This window comes from Thamnophis elegans, chromosome 1 (assembly GCF_009769535.1).
Source record: "Thamnophis elegans isolate rThaEle1 chromosome 1, rThaEle1.pri, whole genome shotgun sequence".
NCBI lineage: Eukaryota > Metazoa > Chordata > Lepidosauria > Squamata > Colubridae > Thamnophis > Thamnophis elegans.
Window position 1 is genome coordinate 183,650,020 of NC_045541.1, and position 19,850 is coordinate 183,669,869.

General features: G+C 43.0%; 1 protein-coding gene across 1 annotated transcript; it reads right to left on the reverse strand.

Annotated features, from left to right (window-relative positions):
- Window positions 1-1,426: 1,426 nt before the first annotated feature.
- Window positions 1,427-3,566, reverse strand: LOC116506921 (vomeronasal type-2 receptor 26-like; the record flags this gene model as incomplete). Its single annotated transcript, XM_032214814.1, has 2 exons — window positions 1,427-2,331; window positions 3,491-3,566. Coding segments are annotated over 2 exons (981 nt in total), but the record flags the coding sequence as incomplete, so codon positions are not given.
- Window positions 3,567-19,850: the final 16,284 nt, after the last annotated feature.

Consider the following 19,850-nt stretch of genomic DNA (forward strand, 5'->3'; position numbering starts at 1 on the left):
CACGCTAAAAGATGATAATGCCCAGTTTTACATTACCCTCCTACTCAGCGATGAGGAGTTCTTACCATCAAACAAGCAGGGTATCTTACTGGGCTACCTAGGATTGGAGACAAGTTGTTTCTTTCCTTGTTCAGTTTTCATCCATTGTTTCTTATCTTGCTTTCTGGTGCTTTGGAAAATAGGTTAACCCCCTCTTCTTTGTGTTAGCCCCTCAAATACTGAAACACTGATATTATGTAACCGCCAGCCCTTCTTTTCTCTAGACTAGCCAAACCCAATTCTTGCAACCATTCTACATGTGTTTTAGTCTCCATGCCTTTAATCATCTTAGTTGAACAATGATTCATTCAAGATAGGGAAAGGAATGTAGCAAAGTTTTATTCTTTATACTTTGTTATTTCATTATGAAGGGATTAGATGTGATCAAACTATATGTTAAAGTGATCATGAGGAAGATGGAATTGGAATAATCAAAAACCAGAGTAAAGATTGAAAGAAGGAACATTAATAATTTTTTGATATGCTGATGACACTACAAGCATAGTTAAAAACACAGATAGTGAATTCAACTCAAAACCTTACTAAGACACTTAATAAGTTTATTTTCAGATTGATTATGGGGACTCAATTGGGACTATAGTTATTAATGAAAAATGGAAAAGTGTGTGATTGTTGCTGATTAACAGATATGTTGTGATTAGTCACATCATTTGATTTCCAAATATTAAAAGAAAAAAGCCCAGACTCATTTCTCTACTTTTAAGAAATCAGATCAAATACAAAAATGGCCTTGAAGAGCATCCGGCGACTTCAGCTAGTACAGAACATGGCCGCGCGAGTGATTGTGGGTGCACCTCGGTTCACCCACATAACACCTATCCTCCGCGAGCTGCGCTGGCTACCTGTCGATCTCCGGATGCGCTTCAAGGTGCTACTAGTCACCTATAAAGCCCTACATGGTAGTGGATCTGGATACTTGAGAGACCGCCTTCTGCCAATTACCTCCCTGCGACCAATAAGATCACATAGATTAGGCCTCCTCCGTATTCCATCGGCCAGCCAGTGTCGGCTGGCAACTACAAGGAGGAGGGCCTCCTCAGTAGTAGCCCCGACCCTTTGGAACAAGCTCCCCGTGGAGATTCGTACCCTCTCCACCGTCCAGGCCTTCCGCACAGCCCTTAAGAACTGGCTAGCCCGTCAGGCCTGGGGACAAGGATAGTTGCCCCTCCCGAATGATGAATGTATGTTGCTGACTATTTTACTATTTGTTTCTTTGTCAATGTTTGTTTTCCCCTCCCCTGATTTTCTGTGAGCCGCCCTGAGTCCCCTCAGGGAAAAGGGCGGCATACAAATATTAATAAAATCTAAAAAATCTAAATCTAAAAAATGTCCTAAACTGACAACAAATGTTCCCAATCTATGCATGTCAGAGGTTCTTCTGCCTCATTATATTCTCTATACAATTCAGATTGGGCCTCAGTAGGATAACGTAGCATTTGGGGGAAAAGATACAACCCAAGAGACCAGCCCCAGAGGCTAAGATGGAGAAGATCTCCACGGCCACCATGGACTTCCCTTTGGTGCTCAGGTAGGTGGGAAGGAAGGTGATCCAAACACTGCAAAAGACCAACATGCTGAAAGTAATAAACTTGGCTTCATTGAAGCTGTCTGGCAATTTCCTAGCCAAAAAGGCCACTGTGAAACTGATGAGGGCCAGGAAACCCAAGTAGGCAAGGACAGTATAAAACATTGAAGCTGAGCCTTCCTTGCATTCCAAAATGGTTTCTTTTACCAACGAATGGAAGTCCATGTTGGGAAATGGGGGTGAGGTTACCAGCCAGGTGGCACAAAGAAGTACTTGGACTAGGGGACAGGCTAAGACAATGGAGTTGGTCAGGGGTTTTCCTAAGAATTTCCTTGCCCTGTTGCCTGGTTTGGTAGCCATGAAAGCCAGAACCACCATGACAGTTTTTGCCAACACAGAGGAAACTGCAAGGGAAAAGAGAATGGCAAAGGAAGTTTGTTGGAAGAGACAGGTGAGCTTCCCAGGTCTACCAATAAAGAGGAAAGAGCAGAGGAAGCAGAGCAGGAGGGAGATGAGGAGGATGTATGTGAGATCTTGGTTGTTGGCCTTGATGATTGGTGTGTCCTGATACTTTAAAAAAATTATCAGGACCATAGATGTGATCACAGAAAAAAAGAGAGCAAGAATAGCTAAAGTGTATCCCAGGGTGTCTTCATAGGAAAGGAAGTGGATCTTCTTGGCAATGCAGTGGTCCTTGTCCTTATTAGAATATTGGTCTTCTGGGCAGGAGTCACAATGAGTGGCATCTGAAATCAAGATAAAATGAATGTACTTAGTCTTGTCTAAGGATTTCAGGAGCATCTGCCATGATCACTATCCCATCTTCAAGGGAAATATGAATGTCCCACTGAACACTAATACTAATACTAATACTACTAATACAATCCTTGGTTGTGTAAACAGAGGCATAGAATCAAAATAACATGAACTAGTGGTATATTCTTTTATTAAACCTTAGTAAGGCCACACCTAGAATGGTATAGGGTTTCCTGCCTGAGCAGGGGGTTGGATTAGAAGACATCCAATGTCCCTTCCAACTCTGTTATTCTATTCTATTCTATTCTATCCCATTCCATTCCATCCAGTTTGGGTCACTATATTAGAAAAAAGATGTTGATACTTTGGAAAAAGTTCAGAGAAGAGCAACTGAAATGATTAAAGGCCTGGTGACTAAACCATATGAAGAACAGTTGCAGGATTTGGATATGGCTAGTTAGGGGAAAGGACTAGAGGTGACATGATAGTAGTATTTCAATATTTGAGGGGCTGCCACAAAGAAGAGGGGGTCAACTATTTTTGCAAAGCACCAGAAGGCAAGATGAGCAACAATGAAGGGAAACGTATCATGAAGAGAGGCAACCTGGAATTAAGGAGAAACTTCCTAACAGTGAGAACAATCTATCAGTGGAACCGCTTGCCTTCAGACATTGTGAGTGCTTCATCACTGGAGGTTTTTAAGAATCTATTGGACCATTGTCTGAAATGGTAAAGGGTATCCTGCTTGATCAAGGGGTTGGACTAGAAGACCTCCAAGTTCTCCAAGGTCCCTTCCAGCTCTACTCTGAATTGAATTGAGCACTTTATAGGCATCACAAATAGAAAATCCTCCTCCAATAATGATAAACCTGGGGATAAATCAGCCATAGACAAGTGGAATAAAGGCTAGTCATTGGGAATTTCCATGACTAATGTAGCCTTCAATGTGAGAGAAATTACGAATTTCCTCACTTTACACTGGAACCCACAGAAGACTGATAAATCTATCTCTCAGGAATCCTGCTATATTGTGTGTGTGTGTACATGAACTATTTGTGTGCATTGTGGAGATTACAAAATGAGAAAGAAGGACATAGAAATGTACACTGAGTGTTCAGAGAGGGAATCGACATGTGAAATATGCTCTACCTGTCTGGTTAGAAATGGTCCCTTCTGGGCAAGGATCACATTGGTAGCAGCAAACTGGCTCGCCCTCTGGAACTCTTCTCCTCTCTCCTGCATGGCACCTCTTCCTGCCACACCTGGCAAAGGGCATCTTCTAAAAGAGAAAAGAGAAGTACATGATATGACATAAGGAGCGAACATGCTTCCTTTATGTCTATGGAGATTCTTAGTCATCCAGGTCATAGTTGTACCAAAGGTGGGTTTTTTTTTCAAAAGGCAACTGGACTCATCCAGCTGAAGAAGCTTCTTGGATGAGAAGTGAAATGTCTTCGAAGAAGGATAAGAAAGTCCAGTTGCCTCTTGAAAAAGTACCATTGGAATACTTCATTTATTCCTTCCCATATTCCTGTTTCCATCTCCAGAATAACTTCCAATGAAATGATTCGCCATGGTCTACCAGAAATCACAAAAAGCTCACAGATGATTTAGGACAGTCCATTCCCAACCCACCAATGAATTCTGGAGATTGGAAGTGGGACTTGGTCATACTAAGGAAAGCTTGTGACAGTGAGCTACAGTTTTTCTAAAACAAAGAATCATACGGGTCTGACTGAATAAAAATGATCCACAGATCATTCTATGATCAGTAGAAATCACTGTCATCTTGACTAATTCCCTCTGAGTTTCAGAGGTTTTCCCAATACTGAGCTTTCCAGATGTTGTCTTCAAATATGGTACATGCAGGATTTTTCATCAAATGACTGCCATATTTTCTGCTTCAAAAGATTTATTTTCCAGTTAGAAGGACATTCTGTTTATCAGGAGAGAATTGATTTTTTCTTGAATTTACATCATTGCCTTTCAACTCACTTTTGAGGTCCAGATGATTGCATTGGAGTTAATGGCGAAATCCTGGTCTGGGGAAGCCCTGGGATCTATTTGACCAACTTTCACAGGGAGAAAAGACTGATTGGGGAGGAGAACCCAGTTGAGAAGATCATATTGAGCTGATCCTAATCCATTTTCTGAGAAAGAGACTTCTTCTCCAGCACTGTTGTTGAAGTGGACATTCTTTAAGTAGTCAAGAAGCTGAAACCCCCCCCCCCCACATAAATTGGTGTAATCAGGTGAAACTCATAAATGAGACATCATGACTTCTATCATCCTGTGATGCCCATCATTTTAGAAGATTGGGGTACATCTCAGAAGCCAGAGAAGTTCCCTTGGTGCAGATCTGAGCAATCAGGTATAACAAACAATATTTTGCCCTTTTCTCAACATCACTTCAAGGTTGTAGGCTCTATCATATCTCAAGACTTAAAATGGACACCTAACATCAAAAACATCACCAAAAAAGCAAAACAAAGAATGTCCTTTTTGTGCCAACTCAGAAAGATCAAACTGCCCAAGGAGCTGCTGATTCAGTTCTACAGAGGAATGATTGAGTCTGTCATCTGCACCTCTATAACTGTCTGATTTGGCTCTGCAACCAAACAAGACAGACACAGGCTTCAACAGATATTGAGAACTGAAGAAAAAGCAATGGCTACCAACCTGCCTTCCATTGAGGACCTGTACACTGCGTGAGTCAAAAAGAGGGCTGTGAAAATATCTACAGACTCCTCACATCACGGACATAAATAATAATTCTAACCATATTTATATTAGCATGTCTATAATCCTATTGATTATATTAACATACTTATAGTTATAAGCAACATTCATATTTTACTTATACATAACAATGTTCTTTCTCATCTAATTTCTACCTCTTGTTTCTAACCATTGATAAAATCTATTCCACATGAAATAATACTCTGTATCTCCTTTATCTTTTATTTTTGATGTCAATCTATCCATCTCTGCACAATCCATTATTTTCTGAATTATATTTTCATCTGATGGAGCATTCTCATTTTTCCAATATTCTGCAAATACAATTCACGCTGCTGTCAATACATGTAACATTAAATATAAAATCCCTTTGTCATAGCTTTCTGGTATTATACCTAACAAGAATATTTTTGGTTTTACATATACATGATACTGAATCATCGTTTCCAACCATGAATGTATTTCCGTCCAACATTTTCTTGCTTTCAGACATGTCCACCACCTATGATCATAAGTACCTGGAGTCTGATTGCATTTTGGCAGACATGTTGTTAAACATTTTTGTTAGTCTTGCCAGTGGCAATGCATGAATTTTGACTAGGACATCAACTAACCTCTTTAAACACCATCCACAAACACACCCAGATTGCCAACTTGCTCCTCCCTGAAATGATCATCTCCTGAAACTTGAGTAATTGTTGAAAACCTTTCAGGACCTTGTAGGAAGTTCTTTTCCTCTATGGATCTGATGGACAAGTAGCTTGATTTACTTCTCTTTCTCTGTCTCTATCACTTTTCAACAAAACAGTGTACTTAATTTGTACTATTGTTTTTTAATCACTGCTGTTTTAATCTATTCTGAAATTGATTGATATGGTAGCATAGGTCAGTGTTTTTCAACCACTGTGCCGCGGCACACTAGTGTGCCGTGACATAGTGTAAGGTGTGCCGTGGGAAAAACACTTTATATATAGTCAATATAGGCACAGAGTTAAATTTTTTTAACATTTTCTAATGGTGGTGTGCCTCGTGATTTTTTTTCATGAAAAAAGTGTGCCTTTGCCCAAATGGTTGAAAAACACTGGCATAGGTGACAGAAATGGGGTTATTCTTGTAAGAGAAAAAGAACCTGAGTGACTCAATTTTTACACTTTGCACAACACAAGCAGCACCTTTCTAACACATTCAACTAAGACCTTATAGAGAGGGCACATTTAGGGGAATAACACAGCTATAATGTAGATTGGGAAAAGCAAGCCAGGTCAACTTGGGCCTCACTGAAAACAGCCGGAGTCAGTTTCCAAAAGGCGACATAAGGAGATTGTCTTGCTATGTTCTTATCATTTTCTAATACGGTGGAAAGAGATCGATATTGTATTACATAAAATTATATAACATGGACATGTAAGTAAGTGGACTATCACCCCAAAATTGTATTTAAACCCTGTATCCTGATCTGTCAGACATTCTCTTTCTATCTTTCATGATTGAGAATCCTTTTGCGAAAGCTTATACAATTGTATCTTAAATAAATATGCTTTTTATAGTTCATGATCTCCTTGTTCTTCTATTAGATAGAGGTAGCTTTTCTCACAATAGGTAAAGGTAAAGGTTCCCCTCGCACATATGTGCTAGTCATTCCCAACTCTAGGGGCCTTAAGACTAGAAAATATTAGCTCTGATGGGCAACTAACAATGAAGTATACTCTAGTTCAGATCCCTGTACTGAGTAGGAGGTTGAACTCAATTGCCTATGATTCTATGAACAGATTTCTGCTCCCACTGAATGTTCCAGGTAAACAAGATGAAGACGTGGAATGTTTTGTTGACAGATACCATTAGGTCAACAAACTGACACAATTTGTAGAATATATGTTAGACATACATAATAGTAAATATGGGGCGGTGTTCATCTCCATTTCAAAGTCGAAGAGCCAGTGTTGCCCGAAGACATATTGAAGATAACAATTTCATGCCTGGCTATTACTTTCCCACCAAATGTGGTCTCTATTTTTCTACTTGCATTTTTACATGCTTTCGAACTGCTAGGTTGGCAGAAGCTGGGTGTCAGCTTCTGCCTTGCTGTTGCTTCAGCTGCCATGAAACGGGGAGGGGGGGCTGGTACTTGGGAGGGGTATGTGATGTGCTGGAGGAATGTTCTGGGATGTACCAGATGTTTGGATTGCACATGCGTGAGGGTTTCCCGCCTGGACCAATGGCCTCGGCATTCCATCTTCATGATGTCTTTTGAAGTTATCTCACACCTGACACTTGAAGGACTTATGATTGGCCTGGAGCTATGATCCTAAGGGGTGGGGAATGGGCTATTCTATATATCAATCCCTTTCGCGCCTAATTAAGCAGACTTTGCTTCGCAACTGCTTGCTTACCATTTATAATTAGTAAAAGTACTTTGGATTTCCAAACCATGGAGTCTCTTAGTCTTCCTTTCCTAGTTATATGATGGAGTGATGCTGACAAGAAGCAAAGTCTCAAAAACCCTTTCCAGGAGATTTACATCTACCGTGAAGGGAGGAAATGTCTTCTCCGATCAGGGAGGAGGAGGGGGCTGTTGGAGGTGCGGATTCCAGCGGAGTAGGGCTTCCCGAACTTTCGCTTCACGAGCCCGGACCTCCCCGACCTCTCCCTGCACGAAGATTTAGTTCAACTGCAAATTTCCAGCCAGCCTGACCCTCCCCCACCCCGATGGTCGACTTCGGTGGGACAAAGAGAGGCAGAGACAAGCTGGAATGCTGGAATCACCCAAAGGCAACTCTGACAACCATCGCTGGAGACGGGAGCCGTGAGAAAACCCCAGACGAGTGAATTCCCTGATTATTGGAGTCAAAGGTACTTTGGGGAAAGGAGGGGGGACGATGAAAGAGACTGGAGAAGCTGGCAGCAACAGGGCCCCATGAGAAAACCCCAGAGGAGTGAATTACCAGATTATTGGGGTCAAAGATACTTTGGGGAAAGAAGGGGGGACGATGAAAGAGACTGGAGAAGTTGGCAGCAACATGACCCACGCCCGCCGTCTCCCCCTCCCCCTCGGCCTGCTTCACCCCCTGCGGCTAGAGGTTTTGCTGACCAAGGGGGGCCGCCCCCCCGAAGACACCAGATGGCTAAAATCCCTCCCTTGCCTGTGCGTTACAATGGTGATTCTGCTGGCCTGGCCTCTTTTCTTATGCAGAGCGGAGCAAATTGAAATTTATAACCTTCGAACAGGACGATAGACCTGTCGCCCAATACATCCAGGAATTTCAGTGTCTTTCACAATACATGAGAGGCTGGGGGGAGGACGCCCTGCTGGACAAATTTGCTTCGGGGTTAGATGAAGACATTTATCAGCAATGTGTCAATCGCAACCTGCCCAGACGTTTGATCACGTGGTTTGAACACGCAGCTGACGCTGAACTCGACTTAACCAGGCTCCGTTACGCTAAAGAGGAAAGAAGGAAGCGGAAAGAGAGGGCTGCTAAGTCCACCCCCCCTCAAGCCAGTCAATCGCTCTTCAAACGACGAGGTGAAGGGAGGGGGCCCCCTTCAGGCCTCTCCAGACCTTTAACATGCTTCCGTTGCGGAAAATTGGGGCACACCGCCCCCGAATGTCATGCTAAATTGCCCATCTCTGCTCAACTCCCTCCCAAACGTGAGGAAAAGTCTGGCAGAGTCTCAGAGAAGAAGAAGAAGGAAACTGCTTTCGCTGTGGACTCCAACCCCCCTCCTTTCGCCCAGCCATTGGAGGGAGATGCGGACACTAACTCCTCTTCTTCTGAGGACTCCGATGACGACACATCGCCTCACTGGGTGAGTTCAAACAAGGGGCCCCTGCTAATCCCCATAGAGTTAAAGGTACCCCCTGAGGGGCAACCTGCCACCCTTCAGGCTTTACTCGATTCCGGCTGTTCCCGATCCATGATCAATCCCGCCATGGTGGAAAAATTGGTCCTCAAATTGCGCACTTTGAAAACCCCAATCGTGTTTTGCCAAATAGATGGATCTATTGCAGGGGGGGGGGGCGCCCATTTTTTTACGGAGCCTTTGGAAATGAAGATGGGTACCCATACTGAACTAATTTCCTTTGTGGTTGCACCTGGCATGGACAGGCCACTCATTTTGGGCATCCCGTGGCTCCGGAAGTGGAACCCTCACATAAATTGGCGGACTGGCCGCTTACGCGTTCGCTCAAAGGTGCCTCCAGTGCGGGAGGGCTCTCCGGACCAACCTATAACTGACATTCCTGAAGAGGCTGCTAGAGGGCAGGAGAGAATTGCAGGAGAGGAGAAAATTCCGAAAGAGTATTGGGATCTTAAGGAAGTCTTCAGCGAAAAATCTTCGGACAATCTGCCCCCCCCCTAGGCCTACTGACTGCTCCATAGACATTTTACCCGGGGTTAAGCTCCCTAAACCCCAGATTTACTCCATGTCACCCAGGGAAATGGAGGAAATGCGTTCTTTCATTGACAAAAATTTGAAACGTGGTTTCATTGAACCAGCTCGACCCAAAGTGGCTGCCCCTGTACTTTTTCGGGAAAAAAAAGATGGTTCTCTTCGTTTATGCTGTAATTTTAAAAATCTTAATGCTGTATCAACTCAGAATCTCTACCCACTCCCGTTGATGAAAGACTTGTTGGCACAGCTAGGGAAGGGCCGCATCTTTACTAAATTGGACCTCCGGGAAGCTTACTATAGGGTCCGCATAAAGGAAGGAGACGAATGGAAGACTGCTTTCAACTGCCCTCTTGGTTGCTTCCAGTTCCGGGTCATGCCTTTTGGCCTACAGGGGGCTCCTGCTGTTTTCATGCAACTTATTAATGAGATCTTGCACGATCATCTCTACAAAGGAGTTATCGTATATTTGGACGATATCGTTATCTATACTCGCACATATGACCAACACGTCGCTCTGGTGCGCACTGTTTTGAAAAAACTACGTGCCGCTGACCTCTATGCCAAATTGTCTAAGTGTGAGTTTCACCAAACTAAAATTGACTATCTTGGCTATCGCATCTCACCAGATGGCATTGAAATGGACCCTGAGAAGGTGAGGGCGGTCACTGAATGGGACACGCCCAAAACTCGTAAACAATTGCAAAAATTTTGGGGTTTCGCTAATTTCTACCGTCAGTTCATTCCCTCTTTTGCTAAGATTGCTCTTCCTATTACTGATTTGCTCAAGACGAAGGGGGAAGCGAAACCTAAACCTAACAAGCCTTTGGACTGGAACATGGAATGCCAGGCGGCATTTGAGAAACTTAAACGCCTCTTTGCCGCTGAGCCAGTACTTAAGCATCCTGACCTAGACCGGCCTTTCGTCGTCCAGGCTGATGCCAGCGATGTCACCGTAGGGGCCATTCTGCTACAAGCCAACGACCAAGGTAACCTGCAGCCTTGTGCCTACACCTCCCGAAAGCTCACTGACACGGAGAGGCGTTGGGCGGTTTGGGAAAAAGAGGCTTTCGCGGTCCGTTGGGCCCTGGCTACATGGCGCCATTTCCTAGAGGGCGCTAAACACCCGTTTGAGGTGTGGACTGACCACAAGAACCTTGAAGCATTGTGGACGCCTCGTCGTCTCTCCCCCAAACAAATGCGATGGGCCCAATACTTCAACCATTTCAATTTCACTCTGAAGTATATCCCGGGAGGGAAAAACTTCATGGCGGATGCTTTGTCCAGATTACCTCAATATAATTGGTCTAAACTGAGTATCGTCCAACCGCTCCTAGCAACTCCGGTACTCACACATCAACAGACCCAGGCACAGCGGGAGGTGCCTCACGATCTACTTTCTGACCTCAAAAAAGCTCTTCCTCACGACAACTGGTTCCTGAACCACCGGGACGAATGCACCATGAGGGACGATCTACCTTGGATTGGTGCTAAATTATACATCCCCGCGTCCCTACGCCTCGTGGTCCTTCGTCGCGCTCATGACTCCAGACTGGCGGGTCATTTTGGTTTCGTAAAAACTTTACATCTCGTGAAGAGACAATTCTGGTGGCCCTCTTTAAAGAAGGACATTGAACTTTATGTGGCCAGTTGCCCAGTTTGCGCTGCCGCCAAAAAACCGCCAGGGAAACCGCAAGGACTGCTCCAGTCTGTCGCTCGGCCGGTTGCCCCTTGGAAGGAGATTTCTATGGACTTTATTGTTGAGCTTCCCGAAAGCCAAGGGCATACTGTTATATGGGTGGTCACTGATTTGTTTTCCAAGCAAGTTCATTTCGTGCCTTGTCACAAAATTCCTTCCGCCAAGGCATTAGCTAAACTGTTCATTTCCCACATCTACCGTTTGCATGGAGTGCCCGACCGCATTATCTCCGATCGTGGGGTCCAATTTACATCTAATTTTTGGAAGGAATTTCTCAAACGCATTGGCTCCGCCCAGGGCCTTAGCTCTGCCTACCATCCTCAGACTAATGGTGGCTGCGAACGTACGAATTCCGTTCTTGAGCAATATTTATGTTGTTTCATCAATTATCAACAAGACGATTGGGTAGACTTGTTACCACATGCTGAGGTGGCCTACAACAACTCGGTTCACTCCAGCACAGGGTTCACCCCTTTCCGGGTCGTTTACGGTCAAGATTTTGTTCCTATTCCCGAATTGCCTAGTGATCAACCACTAGTTCCTTCAATTGCGGACTGGAGTGAGCGCCTTAGTTGCATATGGCCACTGACCCTTTCCACTTTGGACGCTGCCCATAAAGCCCATAAGAAGCAAGCAGATAAGAAACGCTCTCAGCCCTATGAATACCGGCCTGGAGATTTGGTATATTTGTCCACGAGATTCCTGCACACTACGCAGAAGTCGAAGAAATTGGGACCCAAATATGTTGGCCCTTTCCCTATTGTGAAGGTCATCAATCCTGTTTCTGTTCATTTACAATTGCCAAAACACCTCAACCAAATCCACCCGGTGTTCCACATCAACCTCATCAAACCTGTTCGGTTTTCCCACTTGCGCCCCCCAGATGAACCTCCACCTGCTCCATTACTAATTGATGGGGAACGTCATTTTGAAGTGCGTGCCATTCTTGATTCCCGCAAGCACCGCAATCGCATCCAATACCTGGTGGCTTGGAAGCACTTTCCTCCCTCCCACACTGAATGGGTTGATAAAGCCCATGTTCGGGCTCCCCGTCTACTTCAGGAATTTTATAATGCTTATCCCGACAAGCCTTGACTTTCTTTTTCCCCCTTCCCTCTTCTTTTTGTGTTTTGTTGTTTGTCTATTTCGTTTGTTTTTTTTCCCAGGCCTAACAGCCTTTTTCCGGGGGACAGCCGGATGTCAGCTTCTGCCTTGCTGTTGCTTCAGCTGCCATGAAACGGGGAGGGGGGGCTGGTACTTGGGAGGGGTATGTGATGTGCTGGAGGAATGTTCTGGGATGTACCAGATGTTTGGATTGCGCATGCGTGAGGGTTTCCCGCCTGGACCAACGGCCTTGGCATTCCATCTTCATGATGTCTTTTGAAGTTATCTCACACCTGACACTTGAAGGACTTATGATTGGCCTGGAGCTATGATCCTAAGGGGTGGGGAATGGGCTATTCTATATATCAATCGCTTTCGCGCCTAATTAAGCAGACTTTGCTTCGCAACTGCTTGCTTACCATTTATAATTAGTAAAAGTACTTTGGATTTCCAAACCATGGAGTCTCTTAGTCTTCCTTTCCTAGTTATATGATGGAGTGATGCTGACACTGGGACAAGTAATGGGAACTCACCGTTACGGGGCACTAGGGATTCGAACCACCGAATTGCCAGCCTTCCTGATCGACAAGGTCTTAGCCACTGAGCCACCACATCTCCATGGTAGCATACAGATATTTTAAAAGTAATTCAAGAAATAGATATGGGAAGCTGAGCATTTGTGGATTGGATAAAAATTCCCAGAAATTACCTGCCATAATTGGAAATTTGAAATCCTTTTTCCAACTCTCGTCATGGCTGGTCTCAGACCTGATTTGTACATGGCATGTAATGCGTGTGCTACAGAATAAATAGCATTGTAGATATTGTAACTCTCCCCAGTCATGCTCATTTCAAAAATCTAAGATGGCACATTTTGTAAATTCTCCTTTCCTGTACATAGTTTTTTTCCCTTTGTAGGGACTTTGCCTGGTTTGTGGAAATTGCAGTCAAAGACCATCTTCCACCACAGCAGGAGAAAGACGTCCCCTTGAGCATTGAGGGGGTCTAAAAGCATAAGGAAATCTCTGAATTTTGAGAGCTCCACAGTGTGGTCCCTAAAATGCAAAGCTCCATGGAAGGGTTTTAAAACCTTCATCACATCCTGAGATCCCATCACTCGAACTTTCCAATGGGAAGTTAGGATCCAAGGTGGAGCCTTAGAGAGCCAAGGTGGCGCAGTGGTTAAATGCAGCACTGCAGGCTACTGCTAGATCAGCAGTTCAGCGGTTCAAATCTCACCGGCTCAGGGTTGACTCAGCCTTCCATCCTTCCGAGGTGGGTAAAATGAGGACCCAGATTGTTGGGGGCAATATGCTGACTCTCTGTAAACCGCTTAGAGAGGGCTGAAAGCCCTATGAAGCGGTATATAAGTCTACTGCTATTGCTATTGCTATCCAAACTTTCTGAAATGGCGTTTTGAAATATTGTTCATGCGCCAACACAAAGATCTGTACATTTGCAATACTGCTGGAATCTCCAAATAGAATAATCACTTCGGACATAGACCAAGTTTTGAAAATAGGATTGGATTTCAAAAGTGGAGTATCAAGAAAATCAGATTTCATCATTTCAGTGAAGGCCAGGCAGATCTCGTTCTCCTTGAGCATTGGCATGAGCGATGAGATGAAATGTTCTCCATTGTCATTTTCAGGGGCCACCAGCCCAACCCAGTTCCACTGGAAGTACACAAGAAGCTGCACTAAACCCACATATTGAGGGAATTCCTTGGGATTAATCCGGAAGAAGGAAGGATAAACTGTTCTGTCTGCCTGATTGAACTCAAAGCCGACACCGAGCTGTAGAAAATGAGAATCCTCTTTAAAAGACAAAATGCAGTTTAATGAGGAATTCAAGGGTGACCATTGTGTGTGGTTGATTGCCCCACCAATCAGGCTGACTCACTTTGAGTGGCAAATTCAAGATTCTTCCCTTCTTAGGAAGAGCCACCATTTAACACATTCTCCCTGGTTGTGATATGTCAGAGGATAAGGGAAGAGACCATCAACTCGATACAGAGAAAAAACCCAGTAAAACTTTTTATGAAAAATGACTTCATAAAAGCCATTCATGACCTCTTGGCAATTACAGCATTTCAGAATTATCTCTTTGTTTATTTTGTTGGAAGTATATAAGAACATGTCTTGACAGATGAAATATAATTATGAATTGCTTGGATTCTTTAAGACAGATACTCTTGATGTGCCCTCCCAAAACACCTTTAGTTTTATTTTTTTGCTTATTTGTAGGCTTCTGTTGTTTGTCTATTATATAACAGCATCCAGTAGAGATTTCCGTACCTGTAGGACCTTGAAGATGCTGAAGATAGAGGCCATCTGCCTTGAGGATTTGGAGTTGAGGCCACCAATGACAGTGAGCAGGGTGTCCTGCCTGTCACATTTGTAACCTGGAATCATTTTGCTTCGAGTGGAGAGCAGGGAGAGGCTGTTTGAAAGAATGGATAGCTCAATCTGGACGTTGCTATAGATATTGAAGCCAAGTATGAGGTTGGGCAGGAGAACCAAATCTTTGTTGATCTCTGTGACTGCAAAGACCAAGGCCAGGAACTGCTGATAGTTCTTGGGTACAAATCTAGAGTGCGACAAACATTGGGGAGCATTTTAAGATGTTGATGGAATTTGTCTTGCCTTTTGGGGTGTTCTTTGGGGCAGCACATCTTATGTTTGAATGGGTTTTGTTTTTCCTTTTTAAAGGAAGTTCTTTATTAACGTTGGATGACTTTGTGATAAAAGAGAAAAGCCTGTTTGTTCATATCATGGACCGTTTTATGCCTCTTTATCAGATCTCCCTGCTTCACTTTCCTCCAGTGGCTGTAAACTTTCCCAATTGCTCCTCTAGCACCCTAATCAAATTTGGTTCTCTTTTGGAGCAGCTTTTTCAGGCCTGGTAACCATTTCTGAGCACAAGATTCATGTTTGTGTGTGTGTGTGTGTGTGTGTGAGAGAGAGAGAGAGAGAGAGAGCATAGATTTACTGAAGATCATTATTCATGAGCACTGCTGATTGCAAAACTTTGGTTATTTACAGTATCCAGCTCTGGAAAAGGATTCAACTTTTGTTTGACTTTTCCACCATGACTTTCTGTCCAAATTGATCTTATAATGATGTAATGCTTCTTCACTTGGCCAGCAGAGTTAAAACATAGAACGTAAAATAATAGAGTTGGAGGGGACCTTGGAGGTCTTCTAATCCAGCTGACTGCTTGAGCAGGAGACTCTGTATCATTCCAGACAAATGGTTGCCCAGTTTCTTTTGGAAAGCCGCCAATGATGGAGCACCCACAACTTCTGAAGCAAGTTTGTTCCATCAATTGATTGCTCTCACTGTCAGGAAATTTTCCTTAGTTCTAGGTTGCTTCTCTCCTTGGTTAGTTCCCATCCATTGTTTCTTGTCCTGCCTTTTGGTGCTTTGGAAAATAGTTGCACCGCCTTGTCTTTGTAGGAGCCCCTCAATTATTGGAAGACTGCTATCATGTCTCCCCTAGTCCTTCTTTTCATTACACACCTCCAATTCCTGTAACCATTCTTCATATGTTTTAACCTCTAGCCCTCCCCTAATCATCTTTATAGCTCTTCTCTGCACTCTTTCCAGAGTCTCAATGTCATTTTTATATTGTGGTGTAGTCCCTTTTCACATCTCTATGTTCTTATCATCTTCCTAATGTAGAATTCTGGAAAGATTGAGAATTGCCATCTACTTTATGGGATTGGTGCGTTATTCAGAAAAGATTTGAACTACACTAGAACATCGCAAACATCGTGAGAATAAGTATTTCTGAAAGGAGGCCCTGAATCTAAAAGAAAGCAAACAGTGTTTACATTTTTTCCCATTCAAGTGAAACTTACACCATTGTAAAATCAAAGAAAGTTGGGGATTTTTGAAAGTGTGGAATGTTGGGTACAATCACAGTTGCCAGGGGCAAATTCCCACCAATATTGAGATGACCAGGCCTGTAATAACTTTTTTGAATCTGGAAAGGGGTGGAGAGCAGTTTGCATCCTCTTACTGTTTGCATCCTCTTAGCAGTAATGGGAGGCAGGAGCCAGAAGAACAGCAGCGGGAAGGGCAGCCCAGTCATTCTATCACCTTTCCTCCTATAACAGAAAATCAAGGTTTGTGCAGAAGTTGAATTGCAGGTAGCACTGGAAATGTCACTAGAGCTTTAGAACCAGAAATTGTGTCACCTGGAGGATCCCAGGGCAAATTTATATCAATCATGCTTCTTACCTGTATGTGATCTGTGACTGAAGAGAAAATTAAGGCCAGTTGAGGCTCACCAAGCCCAGGAATTACTGCAGTTCTTTGCAATATGTGCTAAGGTGACATGTCCCGCCTTCATCTTGAGATCCAAGGATACATTGTTTAAAGCAGATTTTTATCTCGGAAGAGATTTGTGGGTAGAAATCCATAGAGGATCCATTGAGAATGACAGTTCTTTCGATAATTGCAGAGGAAAGCAATTGTTCTTTCTAGTTAGCAATAGTTTCTCTTCGTACTTCTGAAGAGAAAAACATGTTTGTATCTCTTGTTCCTAATCCACAGAGCGGATGGACTTGAGAGTCAAGATAAAATTGGATATTTGACCTACATGAGCAGCAGTGGTGGGATTCAAAAAGTTTTACTACTGTTTCTGTGGGCATGGCTTGGCGGCGTGGCAGGAGAAGGATACTGTAAAATCTGCATTCCTTCCCCAATTTAGGGGAAGGTTACTGCAAAATCCCCATTCCCTCCCGATCAGCTGGAACTCAGGAGGCAGAGAATAGATGAGGGTGGGGCCAGCCAGAGGTGATATTTGCCAGTTCTCCAAACTACTGAAAATTTTTGCTCCTGGTTCAGCAGAACCGGTCAGAACCAGCTGAATACCACCTCTGATTTATACCCACATGGCAGAGGATAAAATTTGACACTGGCCTTTCCAATATATCTTAAAACAGGCAGGAGAATCTCCAGATTTTCTGTTAATTAAACTCCAGAGGACTGTTGTCTAACAACTAGTTGCAATATGTCTGCTCTGCTTGTCTTGTGAAGTAGATCTTCTCAATTGTCCATTGATGTGGGAGAGATACCGTCAACCATAGTAAATCTCTGGACCACCTCAGGTAATAGGAATGGGTAGTAATAGGAATAGTCTTATGTGTTTATGGAGATTCTCCATCATGAAGGTCATGGTTGTCCCAAAGACGCTTTTTCAAGAGGCAACTGGACTTTCTGTTTTTTCTTTGAAGAGGTTTTGCTTCTCATCCAAGAAGCTTCTTCTGTTCTGTATAGTATTAGTATAATAGTATTATATGGTTCTATACTTTCTCTGATTCCAGTCAGGGTTGAGGGGACAGGTTTTGGCTCACTCCCAATATTCAAGGTGTCTCAGTGAGATCTTTTTAATTGGAAATCAGTGTCATAACAACACTGATGATATTCAGCTGCACAACCATCGACTGGCCAAACAATATCAATATATATATATATATATATATCAATATATATATATATCAATATATCTATCAATATATCTATCTATCTATCTATCTATCTATCTATCTATCTATCTATCTATCGATATATATCGATATATTGATATATCTATATATCGATATCGATATCAATATCAATATCAATATCAATATCTATCTATCTATCTATCTATCTATCTATCTATCTATATATATATATATATATATGTTTTTTTTTTGTGCTGATAAATAAATAAAGGGAGACTAGTATAGATCTATTTCAAGCTATTTAGCTCTCATCAGCTAGCCATACCCTTACTGGGATTCGAACCTGTGCTGTATTGCATCTTAGGCAAACGTCTTAGCCATTAAGCCACAGGTCTCCTCCTTATCAGCTGAAGCCAGGGAAGAAGGTATATATTTAGTGTCACAACCCCTGGTAAGCCCCAATTATGGGAGGAAGCTAACTGCTTCCATCATCTGTCAATTGGCTCATCACAAGAGTCCATCACGACAGAAACCCAATATTTTTACTGTTGCCTTTGTTATATTTGTGTTGGTTTTTTTTGTGCTGATAAATAAATAAAGGGAGACTAGTATAGATCTATTTCAAGCTATTTAGCTCTCATCAGCTAGCCACACCCTTACTGGGATTCGTACCTGTGCTGTATTGCATCTTAGGCAAACGTCTTAGCCATTAAGCCACAGGTCTCCTCCTTATCAGCTGAAGCCAGGGAAGAAGGTATATATTTAGTGTCACAACCCCTGGTAAGCCCCAATTATGGGAGGAAGCTAACTGCTTCCATCATCTGTCAATCGGCTCATCACAATGAGAGCTAAATAGCTTGCGCCCATAATTGGGGCTTACCAGGGGTTGTATTTGTGCTGATAAATAAATAAAGGAAACCCAATATTTTTACTGTTGCCTTTGTTATATTATATTATTATATAATTTAATATTATATTATAATATAACACACACAAACACAAACATATATATATATATATATATATATATATATATATGTGTGTGTGTGTGTGTGTGTGTGTGTGTGTGTGTGTGTGTGTGTGTGTGTGTGTACACACACATGCACACATACACACACACAAACACACACACACCATTACCCCACCCAGCTCCACCCACAACTCCACCCAGATGACAACCACCCACCATCACCAATCACCATCACCCACACCCTCAGCCACACACCCCATTCAGTGGTTAGCCACATCCGAGCAAAAGAGTTACATCAGAGTAGGCAGTTGCACCCGAGTAGAAGAGCCACATGCAGCTATAGGCTCAATCGACATCAGAGAGGCAACATCAACATGGCAGTGTTAGTGGCATGTAAGCATGGCCAAGCGGGCATGGTGATGGACAGGTTTCCCCTGGATGGCAGCCTGAGGGCTGACATGCACATCTGAACATACGCATTGAAGGACTTTGACAACCTAACCCATTTAAACATTCAATTAGTAATAATGTATGTTAAAGTGAGTAAAATGAGAAAATATCCTCCTTGAAATAATAAATATCTATTTAACACAAGTTTTATTTCCACATAGGGTACTGGGTCTCAGTGATGACAATGGTAAGATATGCGGGGGTGGGGATGGGAGCCTGGCTTATGGTTGCTGGCAACAAGTAGATCATGAAGAGTTATAGCACTTTTTAAGTCATTTAATTGACATGTTCCTCCTTTATGCCCTTGTTTTTAGAATTATCTTTTCAGAATCATACACTGAACATGCTTCAAAGATAAATATAAATGGTTCATATGTTTGTATCACTCAGAGATTTTTGTTTCTTATCATATTTTCCCTACAATTAAGATGGGGCCTCAATAGGATAATAAAACATTTGGGGGGAAAGATGCAAGCCAAGAGACCAGCCCCAGAGGCCAAGATGGGGAAGATCTCCATGGCCACCATGGACTTCCCTTTGGTGCTCAGGTAGGTGGGGAGGAAACTGATCCAAAAGACCAGGATACTAAAAGTAATGAACTTGGCTTCATTAAAGCTGTCAGGTAATTTCCTAGCTGGAAATGCCACAGTGAAACTGACAAGAGCAAGGAAACCCAAGTAGGCAAGTACTGTGAAAAACATTG